Source organism: Ammodytes marinus (genome assembly GCF_949987685.1).
Source record: "Ammodytes marinus genome assembly, chromosome: 12".
Taxonomy (NCBI): domain Eukaryota; kingdom Metazoa; phylum Chordata; class Actinopteri; order Uranoscopiformes; family Ammodytidae; genus Ammodytes; species Ammodytes marinus.
Window position 1 is genome coordinate 21,326,876 of NC_137216.1, and position 12,185 is coordinate 21,339,060.

Consider the following 12,185-nt stretch of genomic DNA (forward strand, 5'->3'; position numbering starts at 1 on the left):
TGACGGGTGGGTTCATAAAAAAATAAATGTACATCCTTTAAATCTTTAAATATCTACTATTACATTTATGAATTGACCAAACGTATTACCCGGACAAGAAGACTAAAACAAGGGTAAAGTGCAATACATGGCCAAAAGTTGATGTCCACATCCATTGTGTCCTGTCTGTCAGTGACTCCTTGGGACTTGTTTGTGCTATTTATCTAAATCCTAAAAGCTGTAACATTTAAGACAATAGTGTGCTTTCCAACATTAATTTTTAATACATATGCAAACATTCCTGAAAATGTGTGCCTGAAAGGGAAAAAATCTTGTGGATAGCTTTCCCGGAAAAGTGAAGGCTGTTATAGTAGTATAATATGGTGTCTGCATACGTTTGGCCATATAGTGTATATAAAACAGGTATTTATCCAGACACTTAGTACCTTTGTGTAGTGTACATGTCAGAACAAAAATTCGATGCTCATATGGACACACAAAAACAGATGCCTTTCTGTACAAATACAAGCGGTACAATACATAAAGTACATTTACTATTTAAACGCATCACGCTTTTTAGTCCACATTCCACTGTATTGTTCACATTGCCAGTGTAGAGGTGAACCACGGCCGCTTCATCCCCACTGTGTCTCCCGCCATGTCCCTGTCGTGTGGAGAATGTTTGGGCTCAGGTCTTGACAGTGAGGGGGTTGTGTGCTTAGTGACGGGGGTGCTAGAGAACTGGATGCAAGCGTCAGTGGAGATATGGGCGGTGCAGGCCACTGTGTTGCTGTGGACTCTGCGGTTCAGCTGCATGACTGTGGTCTTGGAGGGCATGGAGGTGGTACCATTCTGTGATGACCGGTGGTCGCAGTGAAATAGAATCAGGAAACACCTGTAGAACTGAAAAAGAGATGGGAGGAACTTAAAGGTGGAGTCAGTGATTCTGGAGAATCCTTGTTTTCAAAATAATTTCTGGTCAAAATCAGTGAATATCTCCTCAAAGTCTGCTACCTGTCTTTACTGTGTGACTGCCGGAAAATAAATCCAGTGTTAATAAAACTCCTAGGCTCTGTAAATGGGCATGTTGCTATCTTTTGTGGGCCCCTTTGGTTACATACCCTTTGTTTACTTACCCGTTTACATAGCCTAGCCTGTGTAATAACACTGGATTTTTTTTTCAGCGCACACAGTACAGACAGGTAGTGGATCCTCAGGAGGTATTCACTGATTTTGACAAAGTGATTTTGAGAACAAGTGTTCTCAAGAACTGCTGACTCCACCTTTTTAACATTCTAATTTAGACTGACGTTTTTGTAATCATTATAGATTTCATGTTCTCAGAGAGACTTGTGGTGCAGGTTTTATGTCTGTATTTCGTGAAATATTTTTCTGATGTTTTCTTTGTAATACTTGTGTACAGCCGGATAGGTACATAGGTATTACACTGCGCAGTGTCCTCTGCAATTGTGTATGTGACGCATACATTAAAATTGACTTTAATTTAATTCTAATCGTTATTTTTCTCACAACTCAAGGTAAGTCTTTGTTTACACTGACTGCCTGCAAAGGGACACAATTGTGAAGACAAATATACAACATGGAACAAGGGGGAGTGATAATGGAAAAAGGCAGCAATGTATGGATGAAGGTGGAATCAAAAACTAACAATCTATAGGTGGGCTGACAGCTGTTGTCTTTGCAACCCATCACAATCTAGGAAAGACAGCATGCAGAGAGAGAGGGAATGCTGAGGCAGGCAAACTGAGCGCCTTATATATTATGTATTCAGTTCTATTTTTATCTTTTATCTTAAGCAGGCTTTTGCTGAGCATGCATGCTCTTTTCCAGCACAACTGAAATTCACATTTGCACTTAAAATTACACTTGAACCTGAGACCTGCTCATTGTGACTGCAGTCCACAACTTTTGACAATGTGCTAGACTTGAGATTTCACAATAAATGCTTTTTTCTGAACAGGCCCGGGTAGAAGATGCTGAGGAAGACATTTCCATCATTTAATTTTTTAGTTTTTTGAATAATCTGAATTCCACAACTGAGCATGCATTTTAGTATCAGTGCATCGTAATCCTAGCCTATATGTGCCCAGGGTATGTACAACATGGGACACATTTTTTTTTACACATGAATTTTTGTATGGATTGGAAGATTTGCTGTTATTTGGAATTTCTTTCAACCTTTGGACTGAGCCAGGCGGGCAGTTTCCCTTCTGCTTCTAGTCTCTATGCTAAGCTACGCTAACCAGCTGCTGGCTGCTGCTGTTTCATATGTTTAAATGGGCAGTAACAGTTTAAAGATGGTATTGATCTCCTCACTTAACACAAGTCAAGAAAAATAATGAGCACATTTGTCAAACAACCAACTACTCTGTTAACTCTAAGCTTTTACAGTAGAGTTGATCACTGCTTTACCTTCATGTAAAAAGCTTAACATTTTACCTGTTTTTATTCACCCTGAAATGTTTTTCAGTTGTTTGAAAGTTAGTCAAGGATTAATTTTGAAATATGAATACCTAAACTTCTCTCTTTTTTTCCGTTGCCCTTGCAGGCATCCTCCTGATGATGTCACTGTGTGAGCAGGTTCACGTATACGAGTACATTCCCTCCACGAGGCAGACGGATCTGTGCCACTACCACGAGCGTTACTATGACGCCGCCTGTACACTGGGTGCCTACCATCCCCTCCTGTATGAGAAGAGTCTGATCCAGAGGATCAACACAGGCCCTGAGAGTGACCTCAGGAGGAAGGGGCGGGTCACTCTCCCAGGCTTAAGCACCATCGACTGTGACATCTGAAAAATGAAACCTGACCCTACAAACTTACTCTGGCCTTTTTCTGGCTTTTCTAAGGGAGAGGTGCAATAAGGCCGCTGGAGACAAGGAGGCTGAAGCTTACACAAGTTTCAAATTAGACCCAGGAAGAACATAAGCCATAGCCCTCCAGGAGGAGGGATCGACATGGAGGCTTCTGAAAGAACATGTTTCATCATAATAACGGTTCACTAGACCAGTGACTGGCAGCAAAGCTTCCAAGGTGGAGCTGAAAGAGACTGTTTCCTCTGCTTTAGCTGAGCCACGGTAGCTGTCGAGCTGACTTGGGTATAGAAACAGATCAGTGATTTCATTGTGCTGCGATTGTTTTGCAACTGTCACTCAATAAAAAAACCTTTGAAAGAAACAGATCAGTGTTTTTAGATAGACAAGTGGATTTTTAAATAACTGGATGTGTTTCAATGGTGTAAACTCGTCTTTTTCATAGTATGGGTGGTTTTCCACTAAAAGGAATTGCCACTGTTTTTAACATTGCATATTTGTGATTATTTTTTTCTTAAAAAAATGTATAAAAATAAAATGGTCCAAAGGGTTGTTAATAAGCAAAATAAATCATCCACGCTGAATGTTATAAATGCAACATACACTCACAAATGTGAGTAAAGTCATAAGGTGTATCTCGTTTGGTGTCACGAGGGGTTTATTTCACACTGATGGCCAATGTTTTTAATCTCCACCTTGAACGGCTCTCCTGTGCATGCAAACTTGCCAGCTCGCCATCACCAGTTTGTCACTCTCCGTTCACAAGTTTGGGGTGATTTCTGGTTCAGTATCAGCATCCTATGTGTTTTATTTATATTTCTTACTGACGGTAATAATTCAATAAAAATAAACGGGGCCAAAATGGATCTACAGAACAAACCGGTGCTCAGAACAGCCATGGACCTGTGCCTGGTGGTCAACCAAACACTTTCTTAGGGTTGCCTTGTAACTTGTCAGACATACATGCAGTACACACTGTGGCAGGACTGCAGTATGAAAGAGTTTAATTGCTGTGGGAGGTGTGGGGCAGTTCGTGCTGCGGAAACGAGCTGTCAGAGGATTCTCAGCTCTGCCTCAGAGATCACCAACCCCCTCCTCTTTTTTTTTGATCACTCTTTGTTGAATGTATTTTAACCACGCGTGTGATGGCCAAACCCTCCCCAGAGCCTCAACACTGCAGTATGGTCCGCATATGATCTGTGCAGAGTTATTTCTTTCTCTGTCATGTAACAGCTTGAAGCTCTAATTTTCTACAGCTTTATTATGTCTCAAATTTCCTGATTCCCATAAAAATGGTCTGCACCTGTCTGCAGCTCGGAGTGGAGACAATAATAAAAGAGGAATTTGAACCGGTAATGTCGGATTGGCTTCGTCTCCGGGCTAGGATGAGTTTTTTTTCTTGTGTCATGTTTACGGTCAGTCAGTGCCACATTTGAGGCAATCTCTAGAGGGAATAGTTCAGCGTGGAGAGGAGGGTTGGTTTTGATTTTGCAGTCAGAGAAATATTGCCTATAAAAGAGATTTCCATTATTACATGTGCTATACTCTACAAAATGTTCTTGTGCCATTGGTTGTGGTTTCAATATAAGATGTGAAAATGGAGATGTTTCTTTTGAATAGTCTGGTGTATGTGGAATTCAATGGTTCTGTAGTAATGTGTAGATGTCTCTGGGGCTGAGTGGTACTTGCTGTCAAGTAGAGCTGGGTGTCATCCAAAATGTTTCAGTACTACAACAAATACATACTGTGCTGATACCAAAACAATACATGTATCAAAGCATTTTCTTTTGTACTAAACTTTTATAACTCTGGCAATATCTGATCAAGGAATAGAAACACACATCTGACCAAGTATTTTGTGTCAATTTGTAATACTTGAAAGTCGGGATGGGTGATATGGATAGAATCTTCTATTATGGTATTTTATATTGGAACATTAATGTACGTTATATTGTGATATAAGTTATAATGTTGAGTAAACACTGAATTGACAGTTTATTTGGTACATTTTGCTTAAACTAAGTCTGATACAACAGTCTAAAATAACTTATTATAATATTATGATAACTTACTAAATATTAGCGACATTATAACGCAGTACTACTCAAAGGCACCACAAACTGCCTCTGAAAAAAATATCGTATACAGTCGAAAAAACTGTATAAACAGTTTCAACAAAAGCGAAACATTATTGACCTTCCTGGAGTTAAGATTAAACGCAACAGAAGACTTTCCTTTTTAGCTAGATAGACCTAATAAACTGTCACCTGACTATATGTGTGGATTACATAACCAGATGGGAGTGACTAATTCAGTGAATTACGTACATGACTAAGGTTTTTCATCACATTGATGCAAAATGCTGTGAATCTAATATTGCCATCAAGTAGTTCTCCTCATTGATTTGCAGCTGCCTCAGTAGAAATCATATTGAAATATCTCAGACAGGTGACACGTGGTCTCACATTATGTTTATGGTGGAACTGCCCAGCCCTACTCGATAGTTTGTGAAGCTATGAAGATATTTTGCTCAGAAGGTGAAAAGTGGTGATATTTGATGCCCAGCCCCAGTTTGTAGTGCATGTCATTAGAAGATTGTTTGAGTAAGGAACCCAGTAAATTCAACAATTGTTAGAGGACAGTAAAAAAAAGCTTTTAAAGATTGAGGAGATTTTGCATTAATTTTGAGTCATGCCGGTTCTTAGCTCTTCTGTGGGTTTTTACATTTCTCTGTTGAGATAAAAGATCAAATATCTTTTTGCTTGTGATTGTAACACACTGAAGGTGCAAACACCATGAACATATTGTACATTTATAATAACTTTGATTACTTTCTAATGCACAGAGCATGCAAATCAGGATCAGGGCTAAGAGTCTTATACTGTCTGTGCTGTACCGTGCTGCAAGTAGACACCATTGTCATTAATGTTGTGAGAGCCGATTGTGCTGTAAGATTTTTTCTTTTAGTGGTGTTCTGCAGATTCTAGTGCATGCTTGTGGACAGGGAAGTCACATTTAGCTGCGGTGCAGCTATGAATAATTCCTGGGGAGCGCTTTATTAAGTGCATCGCCCTTGGCAATTTCCTCCTTGCATCGGAATATTGTGCCAAATTCTATTTTTAGTAATGTCTCTTAGCATGGTTGGTTAAGCAAGGGGGAGAGAGTAATAGCAGGACTTCTAAGGTGTTATTGCTTCTCTCTGGGATCCTTAAGGTGGAATATAATTGCATTTTAAATCCTTTTAATTAAAGTGTTATTGCAGGTTTTAGCGGACATTGTACAGAATGTTTTGACAATTGTGTGATGGATTCGAAGTTGCGAGATGAGAAAACCCATTTGCAAACAATGCTTGTTACAATTTGCCCTATCAACCTCTTTATTACTGCTCTTTACTCTTGAGCCCTTTTAATGTCTTGTTTTTACTCAGTATTGTGGGAACGTTTCACCACACTGCCTCTGAAGGATTGTTCAACATTTTAAGTTTTATATTTTCCTTCTGCAGACTCATGCAGTGTTCCTGAAAAGAGGAAAAAAGCACCCATGACTGACCATATGAAAGAGTGAAGTTCCTGTTTCACTCGCCACAGCCTTAGGGTATTCCTCTGGACTTTGATTTGCCAGTAAAATTCTCTTGTAATACACTTGAACTGATATTTAAATAGACCATTTGTATGATTTCAGTTGTTGTAATTTCTCTTTTTTTACTATGTAAATAAAGCTGTTGTACATGTCAAATTGTGGCGGACTCACCTGTTTATTCATGAGTACATAGATGAGAGGGTTGATGACAGTGCTGCTCTTGGCCAGTAGTGAGGGCACTACGCTGGCCACCGGACTGATGGTCTTGGGCGGGCCGAATGTTGCCATCATGGCCACCACACCGTAAGGCATCCAGCACAGCAGGTAGCAAGCCGCCGTGGTCAGAACCATAAACAGTATGTGGTACTCTCTCCTCCGGGCCGCAGTCTTTCGGAACTTGCCCACCTTGGATGACAGTGAGAGAGGGGTTTGATGAAGCAAGAGCAAAACGATAAAGCTGAGATCTTTTGATTGTTAAGATCCCCTATTCCCTATCCTTAAAGTGCTTCATTCAAATATTTGTGAAAGCATATACCAGCTTTGATTTATGGCTGTTTCCTTTCATTCCACCACAGCGTTGGAAAAATCAACTTGCTTACACCTCAAATGATTTCATTTGTACACTCCACTGGTTTAAATCCTGGATGTCGGAGCATCCTTGAATGCAGACTGATTACACCAGCTACGAATGCAACCAATTCTGAATTTGCCATCTGTCTCTCATTGTAGGGAAAGGCATCAAGAATAAAAAAATCTATATTTGTGTCTTTTTAGTTCATATTCAAATATTTCTGTCATAGTCATCTTTAGTACTGTCAGGTGTCAGATCTGATTTAGTACAACTCAATGTGAGAATAGGTCTCATGCGAGTCCATTAGGTTGCAATTGGGTCCGACACATTTTCAGAATTACACAATACACCAGAGAACGTAAAAATCCAATCAAAAACTAAATATAAAAAGACCAAAACAAAATAATCAAGCAAAAAAACAAACATAACCATACTAAAAAAAATAAAAAATAATACAAAAAAGAAGAGAGGTTAAAGATGTGTATGTGAGGTGGGTGGTGTTGAGTTATCCCAGCTCACTGCATGACAAATTCAAATCCTCCACACAGCCCACTGAGCCCAGCACTTTCTCACAACTTTATCTGAGACTCCTGCACGATTTGTGCAAATGATCCACGGTTTAAACAGCCACCAGTGGTGATAACTTCAATAGCGCAAGATTGTTACTCATGCAGGACAACTTCCATACACTTTACTTTGGTATATGATGTCAAGCACTTAAGAATAGACTGTAGGAAAGTTTTACAAATATATCACCTTCAGGCACTGCACGGATGTCCAATTTGCATTAACAGATTGCCATCAGTTGTTTTATTCATGTTTCACTATCAGTGACTCTTTGACTAGCAAGCTGACATTAGCCTTTATAACCTCATCAAGTCTCACTTTCACAGAAATAAAACACCAACACACCATAGCATATTAAAGCCAAATTTAACAATTGGGGTGATGAGCCACAGGCTGATGTGTGTGATGTCGCACACATTAATCAGCTGTTAGTGAGAGCAAATTACCTTCCACAAACATGAGAGAAACCGGAGAGTTGATGCATCAATGGTTGAAAAGAAGAGAACATTTTGTACTGAAAACAGTGACATTTGTGAGATAACCACTCATACCACTGAAGCTTTAAATGTAGCTTTGGATGACATTTTTTTCTCAGAAAAGTGGGACTGATGATTTTTCCACCCATTGAAATTACTCAACGGAAGATTTCTCTTTGCAAATGTAACGGGTGTGCAACAGTTCTTATCATATATATAAGTGCACATCCGTTAACGGTGTGATCGTCTGCGTTGTGTTCTGGGTAACTGTGTGTTGGGTGGGTGGAAGGACTGGAGACTGGACCACAAAGGAGGCTGGCTGTTGACATTTATTGCATCTGTATGAGCCAAAGAAAACAACGTGTCAAAGCATAAACGGTCGTAGTCGGGACCAACATTCCCTCCTCCGCTCAGACAGTAAAAAGCATTCTCACGATGTATAAAATAATATGAAAATAAATAAAATAACATACTAGATACACTTCACTGCATATACACAAACATAAACATAACCAGCATTGATAATACATAAAGATAAAACATTCATACCTGTATGAGCCAAAGAAAACAACGTGTCAAAGTATAAACGGTCGTAGTCGGGACCAACATTCCCTCCTAACAAACAAACAAACACACGGGGAAACACTATAATACCCGGACGCACATGTACACAACAAAAACTCTCAAAAAGTGCATTTACTAAGTGCTAGCTGCTAAAACAGCGCTGTAGCATGTTTACAGACTTAATCTCTAACACATAAAGCTGCAAATTAAACATTTTCATTGTACACAAAACGACCTATATGCTAAAATATGACGAGAAACACAACAAACATACCTCCGCTCAGACAGTAAAAAGCATTCTGAGCTTTGGCGCCGCACACACGTCACAAGACACGGACTTCTCTTAAAGCTACAGTACAGGTACAAAAACACATAAACGTAGGAACAGGAACAGGTTACCAAATGTACCTAAACACATACTGGTACATTTAAATCAGCATTGGTGACATTTCAACACAACTAAAAAAACGCTGTTTCACCCTGGTTACATACACCCCTCCTGAAATTCACCAACATCCTGATTTAAGGATGTCTTCACAGGCGTACAAAAAGTCTATCACTGACACAACCTGGCACAAATGAACAATGGACCTAGTCCACATAGTCAACTTGAAAGCTACCTTAATACAAGGTTTAGGAAAGAAAGAGGTTGATCAAATCTCTAGATTCCCCTTAGTTTAATGTGACGCCTCGTACGTCACACAGCATTTGGCCTAAAATACATAGTCCATAGACATTTGCAGGTGTATAAAACCTCATAGTTGGCCCCTTTTGAAAATGTATCACATAAGCACTTTAGTGAACACTTAGTCACGCCCAACTTTTAAAACAGCTGGGAACGGCCGTCAATAAAAAACTTGGACCTTTCAAACAATGGTTTCTGAACCATAGATTCTATCAATCTGTTCACTGATTTCACCAATCTTCCAGCACGTGTTCTGACAGTGCCGTCATCCTCAGCGTGTGCATGAGAGTCAGTGCGACCTGAGGTGTCAGCATGCTGAGCTGGCGGTGTGTCTCTGTGCGGAGCGACTGAGATGGATGGACAGTCATCGATAACAGCAGCAGGACTGAGTGCTGGACTAGGCTGAGCATGCTCTTCTGCAACAGCCAACTCTGACTCAGGTGAGTCGTCAAGTGATGAGATTGAGAGCTCCTCATCATCTCTGAAATCTGACACGTCCTGGGCATGTTCACCCTGAGTCAATTCTCCAGACACTGAAGCCATCACATCATCATCAGAGCCGCAATCTTCCTCATCAGACTCCTCTTCAGCCCACGACTGATCGGTTGCATCAGCAGACTCGGCTTGGTCCAATCCAAGGAGAGGCAAGAAGTTCACTTCCAGTAAGAGATTCCTGTGCACAACTCTTGTGTGTCCCACAGCATCCTGTATTTTGTAGACATGGATACTTGGATTCACTCCAACCACTGTGTACACTCCATCTTCCCATTTGTCGGCTAACTTCCTCTTTCCTCGTTCCCCTTTATTTGATACCAACACACGATCTCCCACTGACAGGAAGGTGCCCTTGGCTCGTTTGTTGTATTGTCGGGTCTGGTGCTGCTGCTCAGAGGAAGTATGTTTCTGAGCGATCTCCATAGCACTTCTCAGGCCAGAAAGCAGGGATTTTGCATATGTGTCGTAGTCAGCAACTTCAGGGTCGTCCAGAACCCGCCTGAACATGACGTCCACAGGCAGTCTAGGGACACGCCCAAACATGAGGAAGAATGGAGCATAACCCGTCGTCTCGTGGACGGTGGCGTTGTATGCGAACGTGAGGGTCTGGACTTGTTGGGGCCATTGCTGTTTTTCCTTTAGGGGAAGGGCGCGCAGCATGTTGCCCAAGGTGCGGTTGAATCGCTCGGTTCCCCCATTGCCCATCGGATGGTAAGCTGTCGTGTGGGATTTTGCAACACCAGCCAAACGGAGGAGCTCCGCAATCAGGTTGCTCTCGAAATTGGCGCCCTGGTCGGAATGTATCCTCGCCGGGAAACCATAAACACAGAACACATTATCCCAAAGCTTCCTTGCGACCTGCTTTGCCGTTTGATTGGCACAAGGGAAGGCATGAGCGAGTTTGGTGTAGTGGTCGGTGACCACCAAAACATCAACGGACCGCTGCTTGCTGTCTTCGGCAGTCCAGAAATCCATGCACACTAACTCCATTGGAGCTGAGCTCTTGATGCTTTCCAGAGGAGCGCGAGCAGCTGGTTCCGGTGACTTCCCAAACACACATCTCTGACAGCATTTTACATGTGCCCTCACATCCTTTTCCATATCAGGCCAATAGAAACGCTGTCTTGCCAGCGAAAGAGTACGGTCCTGGCCCTGATGACCTGCCAGATCATGGATGCCGGACAATGCTTTGTCCTTTAGACTCCGAGGCAACACATATTGGGATCGTCGCTGCTTGGAAACAGGATCTCTTGAGACCCGATACAGAACTCCATCATGGACTTCCAGCCTGTCCCATTGCTTCAACAATCTGAGGACCTTTGAGTCAGCACCATGCCTTTCTCGCCTAGACGGTCGTCTCCTGGCAGAAACAAAGGGCAACACCTTGGAGATGACCGGATCTTGCTCTTGAGCCAGCTGTAGCTCCTGGGCAGAGAACATGGGCAGCGCATCCTGACCACTCGAAAGATGTTGGACTTTTTGTGTTAAGTAGAGTGCCCTGGACTCTGCTGTGTCATTCCAGGCACAGTGGGCCTGACAAAGAGCTCTGATCTCGGCTGTGTCATACCCCGTCCCGGGTAGTGGATGGTTTTCCAGTCTGAGGGTTTGAGACTGGCAGCTGAGCCTGAAAACATCCTGCACAGAATCCTCTTCCACCTCATCGGCTTCCTGAGTCAGAGTGGAATATGGCTCCTTAAGCAACCTGTGGCCAATGGTTCTCGCAAAGGGATCGCGACTCAAGGCATCTGCCACCACATTTTTCTTCCCAGGTAAGTGTTTGAGATCAAAGGTGTATGACGCCAGCTTAGACACCCAGCGGATCTCACATGCGTCCAGCTTCGGCTTCGTCAGAAGGTAAGTAAGCGGATTATTATCCGTCCAAATGGTGAAGCTATGACCCTTCAGCCAGTGACTGAACTTTTCACACACACTCCATTTCAGGGCCATGAACTCCAGCCTGTGAGCTGGATATTTCCGCTGTGATGCGCTGAGGGTCTTGCTCGCAAAAGCAATCGGTCTGGCCTTGGATTCTCCTCGGGGCACTTGGGAGAGCACCGCACCAAGTCCATCCAAAGACGCATCTGTTGACAAGATAAATGGTTCATCGAAGTCCGGATGAGCCAGCATGACGCAGTCCAACAGCCTGGCCTTCATGTGTTCAAAAGCGCTTGCACATTCCTCTGTCCAATCCGCAGCAGTGAGTTTACGGTAGGCAGATTGGGGCTTTCTACCCTTAGCTGACTTCCCTCGCCTCTTCTGACCAGCTGTAAGTGCGAACAGCGGCTTTGCAGTGGAAGACAGGTTGGGGATAAAGTGTTGATAGTAGAACACCATGCCGAGGAATGATCTGAGTCTTCGAACAGAAGGCGTGCATCCATCTGCATCCATGAGGTCTTGTACCTGCATGCTGTTGATTACTTCCACCTTGGCTGGA

General features: G+C 42.4%; 2 protein-coding genes across 2 annotated transcripts in view; one reads left to right on the plus strand and one right to left on the minus strand.

Moving 5' to 3' along the window:
• st6gal2a (ST6 beta-galactosamide alpha-2,6-sialyltranferase 2a) overlaps positions 1 to 6,478 on the plus strand; it is a 52,261-nt gene extending 45,783 nt beyond the window's left edge. The window contains exon 7 of the mRNA XM_080037746.1: positions 2,549 to 6,478. Within this exon, the coding sequence (XP_079893872.1) occupies positions 2,549 to 2,796 (248 nt within the window). The 3' untranslated portion in view covers positions 2,797 to 6,478. The remainder of the gene's footprint in view (positions 1 to 2,548) is intronic.
• tmtops2b (teleost multiple tissue opsin 2b) overlaps positions 84 to 12,185 on the minus strand; it is a gene marked incomplete at its 5' end in the record, with an annotated part of 30,507 nt that continues 18,405 nt past the window's right edge. Inside the window, 2 exons of the mRNA XM_080037747.1 lie at positions 84 to 882; positions 6,565 to 6,798. Coding sequence (XP_079893873.1) covers positions 580 to 882; positions 6,565 to 6,798 — 537 coding nt within the window. The 3' untranslated portion in view covers positions 84 to 579. The remainder of the gene's footprint in view (positions 883 to 6,564; positions 6,799 to 12,185) is intronic.